Raw genomic sequence first — 20656 nt, forward strand, 5'->3', positions numbered from 1 at the left:
ACTGAAATTCTTAAAAGCAGAACTGTTTAATTGGGTTCTTGATTTAATGCATTCAATGTTTCTTATGACTTGCATGTTATTGGTTTCTTGTGTAACTGTTCAAAACTTGGTTTTAATAACTTAAGTGTATTTTTTTTTTTTTTTTTTTTTGCCACTTCAAATGCTATTAAACAGGATATGTCCCTTGAAACAGTACAAAGATATTTGCTTCAATATTTTATCTGTGGTGTTTTTTGTCAGGGTGGATTTCAAATGGATGAATTGCACTAAACTAACAAGTATGTTATCTATCAATAGTGTTAGGTGATCATTTCGAGTGCAGTTAAGTTTTGGCAGATAGATGCATGTGCTCAGTCACTGTTCTTATGATTTCTGTACTCCTCCTACACAGTTTTAAAAGACAGAAAAAAATATTACAAATTTAATTTGAACCAAGGTTATTGTAGTAAACCAAGATGAACACAAACTAAAATTTATTTATTTTGGATAAATACATGAATACAGAACGGATACGGAAGGAAGGTCGAACAGCAGGTAAAAGCAAACTTACTTTCTAGCTATGTATCTTAACAGTCAAATCTGTAAGTCCACTTGAAGTTTGCAAACTAGCAACAAGGGAAAGAAAACATGCAAATGTAAACTTGATTTATTTTTTTTGTAAGTAAAACATATAAACACATTTTTAAAAAGGCCATACTAAAGCATGTGTCTCATGCACGGTTTTACTGAATGTTGTGATACATCTAATCTAACCTTAGAAGCAGTATTATGCACTGCACTTATTACATTTCAAATTCTGTGGACTGTTATACAGTTCCTGTATTTGATTTGTGCATGGTTCATCTATCAGAAAGTTAATTTGTTTTAAATGGTTGTTTTTGTTGCGTTTTGATTACACTATTTATTGGGGTATTTTCTTTCCTTTTTTTTTTTTTTATCTCACACTTGACAAAGACCCTGAATTTAAAAAAAACAGTAAAATTGTTCACACAACTGTTGTAATGTCCTATGATTCCATAGTCAGATGAAGAAACTGCATTGTGTTGGCACCAATTTGCTATTTATTTGGTCAGATAGGATAAGGGGCGCATTTCTGTGACTTGTACACTTACCTGTAAAACAGCTTCCTCTGAATTAAATGTTGTAGTACACACAGTAAGAGAATCTGTAGTGTTACCATGGGGGGGAAACTGCTTGCAAATCATTTGTGTTCGTACACAGCACATTTGTAAGTGGATGTGACATGGCTGACTGGTTGAATTCATGTATTTGCTTGTGACCTTGTCTTTATTTACATGATCTAGTTTCAGCTGCCACTGCTTTTTCAAGCCTAGTAAAATATTATGTTTGACTAAAAGCAAAAACATTTTGTTTTTTTTATTATACTGCAAGTACAATTTGGACCAGAATTCATTAATAACCTAGTTTGTTTTTGCTGAGATTGTTTTCACCATAGTCGCTGAGTCTTCACAGCCAGTCCTGATTCTCTTTGCATACTTATTTGTGAAACCCTCATCCTTTTCAGATACTAATGCTAATTCTAGTCATGCATTCCGGAGTGCATGGAAATGGTCACATGGGGTTTTGCCAATAGACGCATCATGTTACTTATTAAAAGCAGAGAAGTATCATACTGATAGGTTACACCAGCTTGGTCAAAGATAACGAAGAGAATGATGCATTTTCTTGTCTCTTTGTATTTGATGGGAAATGTTTTACACGCATGGACTCAATGCAACTCTCAGTTCAACCTGAATGGAGATTATTTGATAGGTGGACTTTTTGACATTCACACTAGTAGCTCTATTAGCTACGAGAGACCAGAAGCCATTCACTGCTCCAGGTAAGTCTGCGCAATTAATGTTTCATATTGTGCTTGTAGTGAGAAGGGGTGTGTAAGTGTACTGTGTCGTTGCCATCTGTTGTTTTTGATGATGAAAAGATGTCTAATCAAATTAACTTCTCCTTGCAGTCAAGCCTTCAGTCTGTCAAGTTATCGGAGGTTTCAGCTGATGAGATTCTCCGTGGAGCAGATCAATAACTCAACCCAACTCTTGCCCAATGTGTCTCTGGGCTACAAGATATTTGACCACTGCTCCATTTCGAAGAACTTCCCTGGTATTTTTGACCTCATTTCAGCCAACGGATTGATCCGACCTTGGGGTGCGGAACACCAGCATCTGTCTGCAACCTCCAAAGTCATAGGAGTGGTGGGCCCTTTTACAAGCACCGACACCCTGACTGTAGCGCCACTCTTCATGATGGATCTCATTCCACTGGTGACTCTCACAACAACTGTATTCATATAGTTTACAGTTTCTATTCAAACTAGAAAGTATGTACTCGCTATAACCGGCTCACTGATCAGCACTTTTAAGAAGTCTGTTCATTAATGCCCTGACAAGGAGATGTCCACATAATTTTTAGCCCTATTTTACACTCTACTGCAATGGTTCTCAAACTTTTCACATAAAGTACCACCTCAAAAAATACTCAACTCTCTTTTAAGTACCACCATAATCAAAAGCAACGCCCAGGTTTTAGTCCCAAAAACATTCATATTATTGTAATCCGCTGTAACATATGCACAGTTTTAACACTGCGTTTGAATAGTGGAAAATATATGCTTTTTAATGATAATTAAAATGTATTGCACATAAATGCAAATTTGGACCTAAATAAATGATACCACATTTCTAAAATGTTAAATGTGACTGTATTTTACTTAAGTTGAATTCAACTTAACTGTACAGAAATGTATTAACTGGATTTAAAAAAAGAAGAAATAAGAAAACTAAAGTTTAAGCCACTGTAGCATACACAGTTTGAGCATTAATTCATTTATTCTTCGCGTACCACCAGAGGGAGCCCGCATACCACTGGTGGTACTAGTACCATCCCTCCATCCAGTTTCTGAACCGCTTAACCTCACTCCACAACTCGTTTGGCAGGGTCTGTACCAGCCCAGCTTTAGCCATCTTCTGTCTCATTCAAAACTAATTATTTCTCTACAAAACTGAGTGTGAATGCTGAGAAGAGCAGTTGCCAAGCTGAAATTCCATAGGAAAAAAATCTATTACAGGCGATAATGCCGGTGAATACATCAAGGAATATCATAGCAATTAGAAATTTCCAATAAACATGCAAATATGCCCGCGACAGGCACTATCCGAATGACATATGAGCAAGCTCATTGGTTGCTGGCCATATATGCTTTGCTTTTCTCACTTAAGTCATTTTAGGGGAAGATAAGGGCTTAATATCTCACTCTGACTCCATTAAGACCTATTTTGTTTTTTGTGTTTGCATCGTTTGAGAAATAGCAATGTTAGTGATATACAGGATGTCTGAAAAGTCACAATATAGTTCATTTTCTTTTCAATTTCCTTTCAGGTATAATTGACATTGATGGACATGAGGCCAACAGTGTTTAACAGCTTAGGTTTGCAGTTTTTGTTGGCATATGCCCTTGACAATTGACCGCGTTGCAAAACTGCCGTCTGGCATTGTATAGCCGTCACACGCGTAGTACAATTTACGCTTTCCATGGCAAGTCTCTCGAAACAGGATCCGTTCTTAATAAACCACGCAGTGGACGGCCTGCTACTACCATGACTGATGAAAACTGAATTGCTAGACCAAGCCTTTGTGGAAAGTCTAGTCAGGGGGCTGCATTGAAACAAAGAATAAACAAAAGTTCGATTCAGCAGATACTTTGCAGAGTGATGAAGCTTTACCCTTACTGACTTCATGTTCAAAGACTTCAAGTGGAAGATTATGATGCGTAATAACCTGAAGTCGGTACAGGTAAAGCTTTATCACTCTATGAAGCAAACTGCCGCTGAACTGCAGACGGCGACAGAAAAATAATTCCTGCCAGGTGGCAATTTCGCAACACTGCTACAATGGCCAAGTTGGCCAGGCATGGGCAAGGGAATGAAAACTGCAAAGCCTAAGCTGTCAAATGGACTCATGTCTGTCCGAATGATACAGTACCTCAACCGAAATAGAGAAAAAGGAAGTGTATCGTGACTTTGGAGACACACAATAAATACCATAATTTTCCATCATTGGTGTGGATTCTTAACTCTCAACATTTGCAGCATAAATAGCTCCACTTTAACTTTTTGAGATTTTCAGCATTCATACAAATAATATGTGACATACAACAGTGATCCTGGGGAGAAGCTAGGACTACATGTTTCATGCCGAAAGTATTTGCTCACCTGCCTTGACTCATATGAATTTAAGTGACATCCCATTCTTAATCCATTTTATATGACATCGGTCCACCCTCTTCAAGTATAACATCTTAAACTCTTCTGGAAAGGCTTTACACAAGATTTAGGAGTGTGTTTATGGGAATTTATGACCATTTTTCCAGAAGCGCATTTGTGAGGATACACACTGATGTGGGACGAGAAGGCTTGACTCATTGTCCACTCGAAATCAACCCAAAGGTGTTCTATAGGGTTGAGGTCAGGATCCACATCAAACTCTCTCATCCGTGTCTTTGTCAACCTAGATTTGTGCACTGATGCACAGTCATGTTGGAACAGGAATGGGCCCCCTCCAAACTGTTCCCACAAAGTTGGAAATGTCCAAAATATTAGCCCCTGAGCTACAGTGAACGGAACTCTGAATGCTTCACCATACCAAGAGATTTTGGACAGTCACACAGTTCCTTCCCATTCCAACATGTCTATGCACCAGTGCACAAAGCAAGGTCCATATAGAACATGGATGAGAGAATTTTTGTATGGATGAACTTGACTGGTCTGCACAGAGTCCTGTCTTCAACCCGATCAGAATCAGAATCATCTTTATTTGTCAAGTATGTCCAAAAAAACACACAAGGAATTTGTCTCCGGTAGTTGGAGCCGCTCTAGTACGACAACAGACAGTCAATTGACAGAGAACACTTTTGAGACAGGCGGCACGGTGGCCGACTGGTTAGAGCGTCAGCCTCACAGTTCTGAGGACCCGGGTTCAATCCCCGGCCCCGCCTGTGTGGAGTTTGCATGTTCTCCCCGTGCCTGCGTGGGTTTTCTCCGGGCACTCCGGTTTCCTCCCACATCCCAAAAACATGCATTCATTGGAGACTTTAAATTGCCCGTAGGCATGACTGTGAGTGCGAATGGTTGTTTGTTCCTATGTGCCCTGCGATTGGCTGGCAACCAGTTCAGGGTGTACCCCGCCTCTTGCCCGATGATAGCTGGGATAGGCTCCAGCACGCCCGCGACCCTAGTGAGGAGAAGCGGCTCAGAAAATGGATGGATGGATGGACTTTTGAGACATAAAGACATTGACAAAAAAACAGTCGATAGAACACCTTTGGGTTGATTTCGAGTGGACAGTGAGCCAGGGCTTCTCGTCCAACATCAGTGTGTGACCTCACAAATATGTTCCTGGAACAATTGGCAAAAATTCCCATAAATTCATTCCTGAACCTTGTTGAAAGCCTTCCCACAAGACTTTATAGCTACAAAGGTTAGACCAGCATCATATCAAACCATATGTATTTAGAATGGGATCCATCCATCCATCCATTTTCTCCACCGCCTATCCTCACTAGGGTCGCAGGTATGCTGAAGCCTATCCCAGCTAACTGTAGGCAGGAGGCGGGGTACACTCTGAACTGGTTGCCAGCCAATCGCAGGGCACATAGAAACAAATGACCATTCAAAGTCACATTTATAACTACGGACAATTTAGTCTTCAATTAACCTACCATGCATGTTTTGGGGATGTGGGGGGAAATCTGAGTACCTGGAGAAAACTCACGCAGGCACGGGGGAACATGCAAACTCCACACAGGCGAGGCCAGATTTGAACCCGGGTCCTCAGAACTGTGAGGCGGATGTGCTAACCAGTTGTCCACCATGCCACCTAAAATCATATGTGAGTCAAGGCAGGTGAGCAAATACTTTTGGCAATACAACAAAAAAGTGAATGCCATTTGCTTGTTTATTGTTAATGAAAACTGACAACTCCTCTGTTATCCCTTTAACAGGTCAGCTACGGAGCTGCCAGCTCGGCCTTTTCAGAAAAAGCGAAATATTCATCTTTCCTGCGCACCGTTCATTCCAATAAAGACAGCGTCAAAGTGATTGTAGCCATCATGGAGCACTTCAAATGGCAATGGGTGGCCTTACTTTACAGCAATGATGCTTATGGCAATGACGGCCTGGCACTCTTCAGGAACTTGATTAAGGATACTGACATTTGTCTGGCCTTTGCCATGGACTTCAAACAAAGCTCAAATTACTCTGAAATGTTCCAACATATTGAGGCGCACAGAATAAAAACCATTGTTGTTTTTGCTCCCAAATTGTCAGTCGAGGCTCTCATTGAGTCAGCGATACAGGTGGGTGTCACAAACAAGGTGTGGCTAGCGGTCGAAACCTGGTCGTTAAATGAGAAGCTCCCAAAGATGAAAGGCATCCAAAAAATTGGAACAGTACTGGGAGTGTCTCAGCCTCTGTTGACTATTCCTGGTTTTAGTGAATTTCTCCTTGATTCCCAAAGCAAAGGCCCTTGTGAAGATGCAGAGGAGCTTCGTTTTTGCAATCAGATTTGCAACTGCTCGAATCTGAGTGCACAGGATATCATCTCCATGGACCCTACCTATTCGTTTTCTGTTTATTCGGCCGTATATTCCGTCGCTCACGCCTTACACAATGTCTTGCAATGTGAGAAACACACATGTCACAGAAATATTTCTGTGTTTCCACACAAGGTGAGTGGGTTTTTATTCAAACCGTTTGAACTATTCACATTCATAATAATACCAATATTATTTTTCATGTGAGTGTTCTTTGATATGACATAAAAGTGAAAGTTTAATGCGGATACCCAATGAGCAACTGCAGGATACTTTCTTGGTAAGAGGGAGAATAGCAAATCAGCAATGTAGCATATCCTCCTTTCTAGTATTAAGTAAGTAAGTATTATTGTTTTTCCACTATGATATTTTCAACAGTGGAATTAACAAGCATCAAAATCTTATTTGGAATGAAGTGCACGTGCTTTATGTGACCATGCGTTCCATCTTTTAGGTTCTGGTGGAGCTGAAGAAGTCAAACTTCACACTGCTGAACCAGAGCATTCAGTTTGATGAGCATGGGGACCCCAAATTTGGATCTTATTCTATCGTTTTCTGGAACAAGAGTGGTGAAATAGAGGAGATCGGATACTTTGAATTGCAGTCCTCAGTCAACATGGTCATTGATGAGACGAAAATTCAGTGGCATGGAAAGTGGAAGGTGGGCTATTTCTTTCTTATTTGTCGTCACATTTGATGCCGTTTTTTTTCGTCTCACCTGTTTTGTTTTTTATCATAGAGAATGAAGTTAGTATCAATCTCGCTTCGGAATGGGAATCACTGCATTGAACAAGTTTTCTTAAATTTATGAAACTGCTACACCCTTTGTCTTGTGCAGGTACCAACGTCACAATGCTCTCACAAATGTCCTGTTGGATTTGCAAAGAAGCAAGACGGAATTCACCACTGTTGCTTCACCTGTGAGGAATGTCCTGATGGAACCTATATCAACATCTCAGGTACAGTAAGTCTCAACAAAGGAACGAGTCATTTGATATTTAAAAGTCTGCACTGACTGGACGCTTACATCACTAGGTACACTCTAACAATATCTAATGAGAACCAGTCATATGATCAACATGTCTGCCTTTACAAAGATGAGTGTTCAGCTTAGCTAATTATGTTGATTTTTCCATTACATCACAGTAGCCTACTTTTCTCTGATTTTTTTTTTTCCAGGATATTGTTGCGATGCAGTATACAATTTAAATGTCATGATATTTCATATTTCATTTAGAATTATAATAATAACTGTTCCTACCTGATTAGCTGTAAGAAGTCACAGGGTTCTATTAGTGAGGCATCAAGGGTCCATTTAGAATGCCCCTTGAGCGTTTACTCATACAGTGGAACCTCAGCAGTCGAACACAATTTGTTCCGGGATGCTTGTCAACCAAAAATCTTCGTATACATTATTTTTTTTTTACAATATGAATTAAAGGAAATCTAAATAAAAATTGTTTCAGGGGCAAACTGTCACCATCATAAAACCTTTAAGTACATTTTTAACATTCTTAGCTGTCATAGTGTTAAAATAAGTCAGGCTCTGGTAAAAGTAAAGGCGGCTCATAAAATGGATGGATGGATGGATGGATGATTTTAGCAAATGGCTGCAATATAACAGAGTGAAAAATTTAAGGGGGTCTGAATACTTTCCGTACCCACTGTATGTGACCCCATGGGTCAAAATTCGTCCCCCACCTCTGCGCTGCTTTAGAGGTTCCACTGTACAGTATGTGGCCCCTTGCCCAATTAGCACTTAAATGTGCCCCAGTGCTTCTTTTTTTTTTTTTTCATTAAAAAACCCTTTAGTGCCAATGTGTACAAATGGCCTAATTTTGTGTGCACCACAGAGGATGCATACAAGTGTGTGGACTGTAAGGCGACAGAGTGGTCGTCAGAAGCCAGCACATCATGCACCCTGCGAAAAGTGGAGTACGTCTCATTTGAGGACAGCACCGCTATATTGATCATTGCGGCCACCTTGCTCTTGCTGGGCCTGGGGGTCGCCACGAGCGTTATCTTTGCCCTCAACTACAACACGCCAGTCGTCAGGTCCGCTGGCGGTCACATGTGCTTCCTCATTTTGGGCTGCCTCGGTCTGAGCAGTCTGAGTATCGGCTTCTTTTTTGGCAAGCCCTCCGTTTTGTCATGTGTCTTACGGTTCGTGCCGTTTTCATTGCTTTTCTCTATGTGCCTTGCATGTTTTGTGGTGCGCGCTTTTCAGATTGTTTGTATTTTTAAAATTGCCGCCAAGTTCCCCAAGCTCCACGGTTGGTGGATGAAATATCACGGACAGTGGCTCGTCGTCACGGTGATGTTTGTAACGCAATGCGTCCTCCATTTAAGTACCTTTTGGATCTCCACCCCCAAGCCATACAATGAGACGACATGGTCTCCAGACAAAATCATACTGAGCTGTGAAATCAGTGCTAAGGCGGCCACTGGTCCGATATTTTTGCTTGTGTGTTTATGCACCCTCTGCTTCATTTTTTCCTACATGGGAAAGGATCTCCCCAAAAATTACAACGAGGCCAAAGCGATAACCTTCTGCTTGCTCCTGCTGATCCTCACCTGGATCGTCTTTGTGACTATTTATATGCTTTACAGGGGTAAGTTCATCCCAAGCCTGAATGCTCTTGCAGTGCTCTCCAGCCTCTACTCCTTCCTCTTGTGGTATTTCCTCCCAAAATGTTACATCATCATATTTCAACCCCACAAAAACACACCACAGTACTTTCAAGGTATAATCCAGAATTACACCAAAACAATTAGCCAGTAGTAGCCTGCAGTGATTACCACCCTCATTTTAAACTACTAGGTCCAGAAGTATTTAGACACTAACACTAGGATTTTGGGCTCAATACACTTTCACAATGGCTTGGAAATAAAACAAACAAGATGTAACTCAAGTGTGGACTTTCATCTTTCATTTAAGAAGCTTCACTAAAATATGGTATTTGTCGTTCAGGTGGACAGCCATTTTGTGCACATTACTGACATTTCTATGAGACATCACACTGACATTAGGTTTTGGGATTTTGTGCCTCAAGTGGGAAAAAAATGTATGGACACCAAAACATGTACTGTATTGGTGCTGATAAGGATTCAATTGGAAAAATTAAATGGGTCTACAGACATTAAAAGATATAATATTTGATTGCGAGAATGTGGAATTTTTTCCAATGTCAATCTTTAGATTTCACTTTAATGTCCATCTCTTATAAGTGGTAGTGCATTTACTTCTCTTCAGTGTCATTATTTTTCAATTTCAATTGACTTGTTATGGTAATTGGAGTGCACTTACGTGCTGTGATAAAGTATTTGCCTCTTTCTCTGATTCTTTTTTATTTTTATTTTCTTTTTTTTCTTTTTTTGCATTTTCCCCCCTTTCATGTTTAAGATCATCAAACAAATGTAAATATCAGATATAACCCAAGTAAACATAAAATGCCATTTTTAAGAAGCGTTTCTATTTATGGAACAGTGGGCGACTGGTTAGCACATCTGCCCCACAATTCTGAGGACTCAAATCCGGCCTCGCCTGTGTGGAGTTTGCATGCTCTCCCCGTGCCTGTGTGGGTTTACTCCGGTTTTCTCCCACATTCCAAAAAAATGCATGGTTAATGCGTCAAATTAAGTCGCATTAACTGTCGCTAATCACTTTTTTTGAAAAGCTGATTTCATTTTCACTGCCCACAACCAAGCCTGATTACCTCCAGACCTTTTCAATCAGGACATCACTTAAAAGTCCTACCAAAGTCATCCCAAAAAATGTCTTGTAAATTCGACAGACCACAGAGACATGTAGTATTACCAAGCTGGCCAGAGGACCCCATTTTTTTATCCAAACTACCAAGGGTTTCAACCTCTTTCACGGTGACACCAAATGTGTGTAACCAAGAACAGCAAGAACCAGACGCTCTTGCTAGTTTCGGTAGTGTCAGCAATGGAAGATGCGATTAAAATGTAGACTTTCAGCTTTAATAACATTAAAGAGGTTTTGTGGCATTATTCTACATACAACCATAATTTTTAATACTGTACTTGGATGAAAATCCTTTCAGGCCTTCACTGTAGCCAACTTCCATTTTGTAGCATCCTCAAATAATTTTGTGCCTGTAAAAAAAAAAAAAAAAAATGTACGCATGGAAGCACAAGATTACTAATAAGTTTTGACACTGAAAATAAATATTGGCGCTGTAGAAAAATAGTATTCAAACTGAAACATATTGAATTGAAAAATAAAATAAGGTGGTTTTATAACTGTGTTTAAATTACACTTCATTGTTTCAATGTTTACTTTTATTTATAATAATGTTAATGTTAAAGATATGATATAATCGGAATACACGGTTACCTTAATAAGAGGTTTTTATTTCACTGATTGTTTCATGCTATAAGCGTTACTTTTGCTGACTTACATACAGGAGCAGATGATTTTGTTGTTGTTGTTATTTGTTCAAAACTAGATGCATAATTTCAAAAATATACTACAAGCTCACTTAAAACTTGAATTTGCCCATAGGAAACAGTGTATTTTTCCATAATTTCATAGTACTTGCACTATTGCATTTCATTGCAAAGCTCATCTTATTTTTTGTAAATCTGTGTTCTCATCTGCAGCTATGTTAATGATGAAGTATGTCCAAAAGTCATGCAACAAGACTTGTCTTTCGTCATCTTCAACATTAAAACGGGGGTAAAATCACCACATGGTGGCACTATTCAGCTATGACACGTTCCCTCAATTAGATTTAACAGATTTTAACGGTTACTTTGAAAAGGAACCCAAGCACGAATATTGGATTAGCCACCTAATCAAAGTTAACCATTTATCTCACCCAAATAACAACATGTGGGGTATGTGATCATTCCTGGGGCTCAATTGGCATTTTGTTGCGGCTATTCACTCACTGCTCCTGGACGACGGGGAGACTGGGAGGATGAACCGTGAAAGTGGGAACGAATTGCTCAATGGTGCCACTTAGGGCGGCATATGGCGCCGTGGGGGGAGCAGCTCAATGCTGACACCAACAAATTGACGATTTCATACCAATTTCAGACTTGCGTTCGCCGCACACGTTGCTTAACTCAGAAGGCGTGTTAATCAAAAATTTGTTTCGATTTGTCAACTATAATGCTGTGGGGTTAAAGGCCAACTCAAAAACACATTTCATCATCTGACCATGATATTTAGTTGACTTGAATTTCAGCTTGATCTGTGGAATACATGTTTTCTCATACATTTACCACTCAGCCTAATTCTCACATTATACGATTTTTATTGTATAATTACGCCATTCTTGACATTATTAAATAACTTCACATATTTAATGTAAATCCTCCATTTTTAGTTGTAAATTATCAACAATAATTATCGTTGGCAATAGGCCTACTTTAGAAAAGGTTTGATCCTCTTCTTTATTGTTTATTCATGTAATATTTCAAGTTTTGCTCAAATTGCAGCTTCTGTGCGAGCCATATTTTTTAATCTCACAATCTTACGACATTTCGTGAAATCTCGTACGAATTCTTGCCGTAATATTTTTTTCCTCGCGTGTAATTTGGAACATTCATTTTCTACCATTTACGCCATTTATTTGTTGTTGGGCGATATTTCAGAACATGCTTGCTCCTTTGGAATCAACTTTCTTCTTACAATATTTCGATTTGTCTTGTCAAATTACAATATTCTTGTTGTATTGTTGCAATTTTCTTATTCCAGCTTGGGAGCATTTATTAAGATTTTATCATATTTGGGTGACTCTTCTGCTTAAATATGCCTTACTCAGCACTGTGATTTTATTCACGTTTCATTATGTACTCTTTCCTGTAGAATGCACATTGCGATAACATTATTATTTTTTTATTTTATTTGTTTTGACCAGCTTGTTCACGATAAGGCATTTTGCTCAAGACGCAGTCATTCTGCTGCAGGGATACATTTGTGTGTGTGTGTGTGTCCCAAAAATAACATAGGGAGCGAGGAAAATCGCAGGAACGCCCCTGTATCTTTTCAGTTGTACCTTTCAATTTCCCCCTTTGGTTAGATAAAGGGGGGACCCTGGGAAATCCTTGGCTGGCAAATGGTCCCTAAACTAAACCAAAATCTACTTTAGGTCGCGTCCATGGGATTTGTGTGGCGAGAAAATGTCCATTAAATTCAAGCTCGATCCCAAGTGATGCTGATGTGAGTGAGATTGATGGACTTTTCGGGTGTGCTCTCCATCCCTTTAAAGCAATCACATCATGTTTCTCGGTTCATTTTTAGCCTGCGAATCGTTGTTTCAAACTAACTGGAGGGATTTAATCTACAGAACAGTCAATTATCTCTACTTTATGATCATACATCCATCACATTCAACATAAGCGAGGTAAAAGACGACCCGTATTTTCACGAAATAACGGCAGTAGTTTAGCGCGACAGCTGGTTGCGAATGTGGGTACATGTTGTTGTTTTTTTTGTTTGTTTCTGTTCACACATATCAAGCTAAAATGGAGTGATTTCGTCTCACTAAGTATTGTTTTACGAAGACATCGCACCAAAGGGCTGCTCCATGATTTAATTCAAATCCCGCTCAAGTGCTTCCAAGTAAATGGCAGATGTTTTGCAATTCAAGGCGCATCAATACCCATGCGCTTTAGTGTTTCACAATGGCACCCCTGCCTCTCCTTCTTTGCTCCCTCTTGTCTTTGACTTGAGGGACGGACAAAGGCTTCATCCTCCAGCGAGTTATAAAGTTACTTTGCAGTCAGTTCATTTGGGGCATTCACAGAACCTTAAGCGATGTTAATGTGCACCTCGGCTCCTTTCATGCGCTCACCCCTGCACACACGGGCGAACAGCGGCCATTGTGCGCCCTAAGCAAAAGAAGAACTATTTAAATAAACCGAGAAGCAGTCCATAGAAATTCATGATGCTCTTTCTATTTGATGTTTGATCAGAGCTGCTGTCGCGTGGCTTTGCCCCAAATCCCGTCTCTATATTTGTAATATATATATATATATATTTTTTTTTTTTTTTAAATCCCACTGCATGCACCTGTTAGTGTACCTGCTCTGTTTTGTGCACTTGTTGCACACAACAAAAGCGCTTTGGTCGCACCAGCGCAGACTCGAGTGCACCTGAATGGAAGGCGGCAAATCGATTTGATCCGCTCTCGCTGTGCCCAATAGAGGGCCTGCCCTCGTCTGCACGTTTTAACACACAGGCCACATATATGGGACACTGCGTGTACGCATGCGACCATGAGAAGAACTACGAAATCTTCATGACAATGGATTCACTGCATGTGGTGCTGCATGGTGCCAATGTCGTGGCCTCCCGGATGGGTGCGTATGTAACATATGCCAGCTTTCTAGTGCTGTGTGATCAAGACCTGTGCCTTAACAGCTCAACTGAACTCAATTTTATCAACTTTAAAAATAATTATAATTGTTTTTGTTTTTAAAAAGCAGTTGAAAGAAGTTTCTGTTCACGAATTAAATATGAGCATAAAACATTGGACAGTGGGACCAAACACCATGTGCTTTTAAGAGAAAGGCATCTTTCTTCTTTAAACGCAGATGACAGACAGACGGTACTTCAATAGATACACACACATTGTTAAACTGATCAACACATCCCATTGTTCGTCAACATACACAGATTTGTGACATATACAGTGGGAGGAAAAAGTATGTGAACTCTTTGGAATTTCTTAGATTTCTGCATAAATTAGTCAGAAAACGTAGTCTGATCTTCATCTAAATCACGAGAATAAACACCGTCTGCTTAGACTAATACCACGCAAGCATTTTTAAAAAAAAAATTATTTTAAATAACATGTATTATTATTATTAGTAGTAGTAGTATAAAAGGAAAAGGGAGGAACAAGTAAATGAACCTCTAGGCTACAGATTCTCCAAGCGCTAATCAGACCTCGGAATCCAGTGGATGTGACAAGATTGGAGGTGTGGCTTAAAGCTGCTCTGGACACTAGAAAACACACACCAGGTTAGAATTGTCTCCAGTCAAGAAGCATTGCCTGATGTCTACCATCCCTTACTCAAAAGAGCTTTCTGAAGACTTGTATAAAGCTGAAAAAGGTTCCAAAAGTATCTGCAAAAGTCTTGATTTTCATCAGTCCACGATTAGACAATTGCCTGTAAATGGAGGAAGTTCAGCACCATTCACACAGTGCAGAATGCTCATTGAGGTAAACAAAATAAATAAACAAATAACCCTAGTGTCAGCGGAAGACTTCACTGGTACTGCTGACAAATCTACCATACGTTAAAAATTGAACGAGAATGGGGTTCATGGGAGAACACCAACGAGGAAGCCATGTCTGCCGGAAAAACATTGCTGCATGTTTGAAATTTGGTCAAGTGCACTTGGATGTTACACAGCACTATTGTCAAATGATTCTGTTGACAGATGCAACCAAAGTTCAATTGTTTTGGAGGAACACGAGGAAAAATGGCACAGCACACCACCGTCAAAACCTTATTCCAACTGCGAAATATGGTCGTGGGTGGGAGCGTCGTGGTATGGCTGTGCTTATTTAGCACAGCCTGGAAGGCTTGCTACCATCAATGCAAAAACAAATTCACAAGTTTCGAACTATATTTTGCAGAAGAACTTGAGGCCATCTCTCCAGCAGTTGAAGCTCGAAAGAGGCTTGGTGTTGCACGAGGACAATGATCCAAAACAACAACAGTCAAAGAAGCCGACTGAGATGCTGCACGCGGCATGACCTCCAGCGAGCTGGTCACACCAGAGATCTCAGACCCCTGAACTGCAACAGTCTGATCCAAAATTCATCGTGGTCGTTGAGCACATCTGATCCGCAACTACAGAAAACGTTAGGTTAATGCCAGTTATTAATTCCGAGGGTTCACTTACTTTTCCTCCCTGTCCTGTAAATCTTTACACGTTACGCTCTATAAAAATATGAAAACATGCAATTGTTTTTGTGCTATTAGTTTACGTAGACTGTTTTTTTTTATGGTGTCTGAAGACACATACATTGATACATTGATACATTGATGCATACTAAATTAATACATCGATATTCATCAACATTGGGGGGGGGGGGGGAAATGATGAATTGAAAGTCTATATTGCGATATACTGATACATATCGTAACTATGAAATGAGAGGATTTTTCAAAGAGTATAATGGCATGCAGCGTTTATAGCCACTTTGCCGAACCATTGACTTGCAAATGCGTCCGTTTCTCTCACGACGAACACAGTTTATTGCAGCAATAGCATAATTGTCTCCCTAATTGTTGCTAACAAGTCTCCCAATCGTCCAATTATTACAGCAGCTTTGTCCGAGCCCCCCCCCCCCCCCCCCCCCCCCCCCCGTCTGCACGGCTCCATGACAAAGGGCCCCAAAGGGTTAATGAATGACCCGAGGCTCAAAGAGCGAAAGCGGCGCGAGAGCTGCGTCCTTTTTTGTTTTTATAAACATACACTTAACTTGTCGTTTAATGGCGCATGCATTCGCACTTCCAAATGGGACACACACAAAAAAGGGTTTCTCGTTGCGCCATTCTCATGGGTAGGTGATGACATGGAGACTTTGAATAGGGTGCCGGGGGGGGGGGGGGGGGGGGCACTTTGAAAGCTCTGCCTCCTTCCTTTCCCTCCCCTGCGTCCTATTTTATGTCGAAACAGAAACAAAAACAAAAACACAGCATTCTTCTTTGCTCCGCTCAAGGAGGAGAGGCAACGCTAATTGTAAATGATCGCGAACAATAAGCGAGGCGGCGTCTCCTCTGTGACTGCGGAGAACAAGACAGACGCCGCCACGGTGCCATGTCCAAAGCCAGCGTGAAAACTCAACTAATGTGACGTGGAAAAGAGGACAAAAGGCGCCACAGAGCCGCCTGGAGCGCAACACCTCTGCCAGATTTCATACCGATTACGCAGATCACTATTGCATTACATTTGGGTCCTGCAATTATTCGGTGGATTTTACGCAATTAGTGTTTTATTGTGGTGGGGGTTTTTTTTTTGTTACTCGACGTACGACACGCGCCATTTGAGTGGCCGTGACGTGAACGTGACAATGTCGTCATCCAAATGTGATAGGCGGGCATGCAGATTAGAAATTGCGAATAAAAACAAGCATCCTTTACTTTTGGAACACAACGTCATTTTTAATCTGACAAGAACAAAATGTTTATTCGAGCCGAGCAAGTAGAAAACAACCTTCTCTTTTTAGTGATGCTAAAATACACACTTATACATGAAATAAACATTTTGGGGCATTTTGTGGAAAATCGCATAGACTTTCCAAAAGAATATATGAAATGTTAAAGGTTTTTTACGAATAGTATCCTAAATATTTGAACCCTTTTGACACGAATAAAACACTGCGAATATGTTTCGGTTTGTAATATAAGTATATGTGGCCCATAATATAATAAAGGAAATGCCTAAAGAAAAAGAAATGACTTTTGGCTTTCCCCTGACCTATTTAGGCTAATGAATGTTAAATGTACCTTTGTAAGAGTCGCAAGTTATTTGTTTTTTTTTTTAAACAAATTCGAATATCTGAGAAAATAAATCAGCATCATACAGCATCTGAATGATATAATACTACAGTAAACGTCATAAATCGGATTTAAGGACACCTGGCCTCGACTTTTCTTCTAAGGACCAGAGAGTCACATAAGGCTGATAGTGGGGCAGGTTTTGGTCCATCTGTAATTGTACTCAATAAGGCAGGGTATGCAAAGAAAATAGTATGCACAAGTATCCCAATGGAGTCTCACCGGGATGTTCGTATACTGTATAAAATGAACTCGGCTCTCGGAAATGTCTACTTTCATGGACTGGTTTCTGCGGGCGATGTTGTTGAGTAAAGACGTCAGGAACGAAAGAAGCAAAGTGCGGTTCACACTGGAGAACGAGGCACTCTTTGATGGAGAGAAGAAGGAACAATGGATGCTGCCCCTTCTTTTTTTAAGCGCGCTCGGCCCCAGATTGAATGCAAATGTGCCCTCCTTTTACGCGGGGTCTTTTTCATACACAGCTGCAAAGTCTGCAACTGGAGTTTTCACTGACAGGTCGCGTGACCCTCATCAAGCGCCTTAAAAGCCCCCCGCCCCCTCATTGGCCTGAAATGTCTCCGTAGGAACCTTGTTCCAGGAAGGATGGTGTTGTGTCATTTATATTTTCAAATGCTCCTTTTTACGCGCGTCAAAGATGCGCGGTGGGCCGCAGTGAAGCCTTACTTTCCCAAGCCAGCTCTCCTTTCAGGGAGCACTGTGGAGAATTGCGAGGCGGGGGACCGGGGACAAGGGGCGGCCCACGATTCTCCTCGGTGCCCCGCCCCTTTCGCCCCCTCCGACCAGCCTGGTTCAATAGCCGAGGAATAGCCACGTTTGCTTCCTCAAACTTCCCTTGCTCGTTCGATAGTAAGACATAATAGATAATAAGAAATGAAAAAAAAATTCTACAATATAAGTATCTTCTAATGAATTTATTTTGTTTTTACCGGAAATGGGAAGAAGTTGAAACCTCTTTAAATCCTATAGCCCTTCACAATTCCACAGATATGATTTGATCCGAAAGACATGCACCATTTCCACAGACCTTGGAAATACCTATAAACATACACATAGCACATATAAACCCTCATACATTAATGCATACACCCCTCCACATACCCAATTGTTCATACACACAATTGTACATATATTCCCACTTCCCCCCCCCCCCCCCCCCCTCCCCCCCATCTACCCACCAGCATATTTGTATGGATTCTTTTAAACTGGTTTCGGTATGTTTGGACGTTGCTTTAATTCGTCAATCAAACTGTCCCACAATCTACACCACAAATTGACTCCAAAAAACACTTTTCGTGCATGCATGCTTGTGCTAGTGTAACGTTTGAAAGTTATGATGAAAGTTGTTCTTGCGGGGTTACGTCACGATTTCAATATTTTCTAACTCTATACAATCAGTAAGAAAATGAATTAGATGATATTTGAGTATTTGTTGTAGCCTATTCTATTTGTGTAGTTAATTGAACTGCGATATGAGCACAAATGTAGCTTCTGTGTGTTGATATGTTCTTGATTATGGTTGCCAAATGACAACAGTGCTTGGCCATGCGTTCTTGGGGCGGGTCTCGTTGCATTGACATGCTAAGTGGGTGTGTCTATATAAATCTGCGCGTGGTCAACTTTGTCATTTGTGCTGCGGGGAGGGAAATAGATTCACTTCAATAAAAACAGGGCAGGAAAAAAAGAATGGTGGCGACTACTGACTGTGTGAACAAGTCCTACTCAATCCCCGCAAAGAAGGTACGTCTGAGAAAAAGAAAAAAACACGTCGTCAATGTAATAAAGACTGAATTCAATGAAATGTGTTGATGACTTTATTTAAATTGTCCAGGTATCCAAACCTCTGATGGAGAAGAAACGAAGGGCTCGCATTAACAAGTGTTTGGACCAGTTGAAATGTCTTCTGGAGAGCCACTACAGCAGCACTGTAAGCAAAAAGGAAATCACTCCGCTCTCATTTAGCACACAAAGCTACTGTACACCCCCACGAGGTCAATACACATTCGAATCAGACATTTAACAAACGAATTTGGGAAAGGGTAAGTTTACTGATTGAGCGGGTAGCTCTTCAGCTAAATCAGCACGTTTTAAAGGGGTCCCAAAATAATAAGACGAAACATTTGACTCATTTTAAATGTTTAAGAGGTATTAAAGAAATTACTTTATGCTTCAATCAAATATGTGATTCACAACGTAATATATATCATTATTATTATATCATATTGCCTACAGTCATATATGCACAAGTCGATAACTGCACACATAGTTGAAGGCCACAATATAATTTTAGGTGTTGTTATCCAAGGCAATCTAAATTTATAGAACACATTTATAAACAACAGGGTCGACCAAAGTGCTGTACAAATCATTTCAAACGTACAGCATATAAAACTAAGTAACATGACAGAAGATAAAGGCAATAAAAGCACTTTCTTTGCAATCAAACACAATGCTGGCAACTAAGTTTATATTCACGACATTGAATTCCAATGACAGTTATTTTGCTCGCAGATTCGGAAGCGCAAACTGGAGAAGGCTGACATCTTGGAGCTCACCGTGAGACATTTGAAGCACCTTCAGAAATCTCAGGCCTGTAAGTCAGAACATGCAGCATCACAATATTAAATGCGAACATTTATTTCACGGTGTCCCGTGTAACCTCACTGACGCGTCATCCTTGTTTGCAGTTCCTTCCGTGCGTGGGGAGCTCTCCGACTACCACCAAGGCTTCCACAGCTGCCTGGCCAACTTCAACCACTACTTACTGATGGCTGACACAGTGACCGAGCGAGGACGCCTGAAGTTGGCATTGCTACGAGGAAAACTGGTGGAGATGTTCAGGACCACGGACAGCGGCCCAGCCCACGCTGAGACGCGAGAAACGGCGTGCAGAGGCGAGGACGACAACGCGACCTCTCAGAAGATCCACGGCGCTTCTCACTTTCGCCAGAGCGGTGAAAGTGAGACCGAGTGGCGGAGGCCCACGCAGCAGGTGTCCACACCGCGTGGGCTGGTCGCTGCCCCCACGATAAATGCTCGGGAAAAACGAGCCACTCAAAGGAAACGTCACTCCAGGAGTCTTGGTGAAGTGGGAAGCACCCATCCCATTATGTGGAGACCTTGGTAGAGACGCTGAACACTTTGCCATATTCATAGAAACGTTTATGATATGTTATTGCTTATATGTCATATACTTGTAGCTTCTATTTTCTGAATAAAAGTGACGAATGGACTGACTCTTCTTCCATATTTCAATATAGTCAGTGACAGCTTGATGCTTCTGTACAGCATCCTTCTTTATAGAGAGCTGTTGATATTTATATGTTTAGTAAATGTATCTTAAAATTGTGCATTGACAGACATTTAAAATTGAACATGAGAAAAGACAAAACCGCCTGTAACAATATTATTTAAATTATTTTATTTCAAAATCAAGACAAATATAGGAAAGTTGAAACAAAACCCCAAAATGTCCATTGTCTT

At 40.6% G+C, this 20656-nt stretch overlaps 2 protein-coding genes across 3 annotated transcripts; both read left to right on the forward strand.

The window, feature by feature from the left end:
• Positions 1-29: 29 nt before the first annotated feature.
• On the forward strand, positions 30-15926 carry LOC133482852 (taste receptor type 1 member 1-like). Of its 2 annotated transcripts, none has more exons than XM_061783392.1 (6): positions 30-1843; positions 1973-2279; positions 6014-6739; positions 7059-7265; positions 7443-7563; positions 15226-15926. In XM_061783392.1, exons 1-6 carry the CDS (start codon positions 1674-1676, stop codon positions 15291-15293), a joined length of 1599 nt encoding a protein of 532 aa, XP_061639376.1. In that variant the 5' UTR covers positions 30-1673; the 3' UTR covers positions 15294-15926. The 2 variants fall into 2 exon arrangements, with proteins under 2 accessions (XP_061639376.1, XP_061639375.1); XM_061783391.1 differs by lacking the exon at positions 15226-15926 and adding an exon at positions 8458-9984.
• Positions 15927-16225: 299 nt separating this feature from the next.
• On the forward strand, positions 16226-20392 carry her3 (hairy-related 3). The gene is made up of 4 exons (XM_061761998.1): positions 16226-18913; positions 19005-19100; positions 19685-19766; positions 19861-20392. Exons 1-4 carry the CDS (start codon positions 18860-18862, stop codon positions 20298-20300), a joined length of 672 nt encoding a protein of 223 aa, XP_061617982.1. The 5' UTR covers positions 16226-18859; the 3' UTR covers positions 20301-20392.
• Positions 20393-20656: the final 264 nt, after the last annotated feature.

This window comes from Phyllopteryx taeniolatus, chromosome 1 (assembly GCF_024500385.1).
Source record: "Phyllopteryx taeniolatus isolate TA_2022b chromosome 1, UOR_Ptae_1.2, whole genome shotgun sequence".
In the NCBI taxonomy this organism is placed as follows: Eukaryota; Metazoa; Chordata; class Actinopteri; order Syngnathiformes; family Syngnathidae; genus Phyllopteryx; species Phyllopteryx taeniolatus.

What these genes read in the sequence shown, in the direction of transcription:
- LOC133482852 (XM_061783391.1), top strand. Translation starts at nt 1,674, where the DNA reads ATGATGCATTTTCTTGTCTCTTTGTATTTGATGGGAAATGTTTTACAC. An exon ending in GAAGCCATTCACTGCTCCAG is followed by an intron (nt 1,844 to 1,972) that starts GTAAGTCTGCGC and finishes TTCTCCTTGCAG; the next exon opens with TCAAGCCTTCAGTCTGTCAA. An exon ending in AACCTATATCAACATCTCAG is followed by an intron (nt 7,564 to 8,457) that starts GTACAGTAAGTC and finishes TGTGCACCACAG; the next exon opens with AGGATGCATACAAGTGTGTG.
- her3 (XM_061761998.1), top strand. Translation starts at nt 18,860, where the DNA reads ATGGTGGCGACTACTGACTGTGTGAACAAGTCCTACTCAATCCCCGCA. An exon ending in AGAGCCACTACAGCAGCACT is followed by an intron (nt 19,101 to 19,684) that starts GTAAGCAAAAAG and finishes TTTTGCTCGCAG; the next exon opens with ATTCGGAAGCGCAAACTGGA. An exon ending in CCTTCAGAAATCTCAGGCCT is followed by an intron (nt 19,767 to 19,860) that starts GTAAGTCAGAAC and finishes CCTTGTTTGCAG; the next exon opens with TTCCTTCCGTGCGTGGGGAG.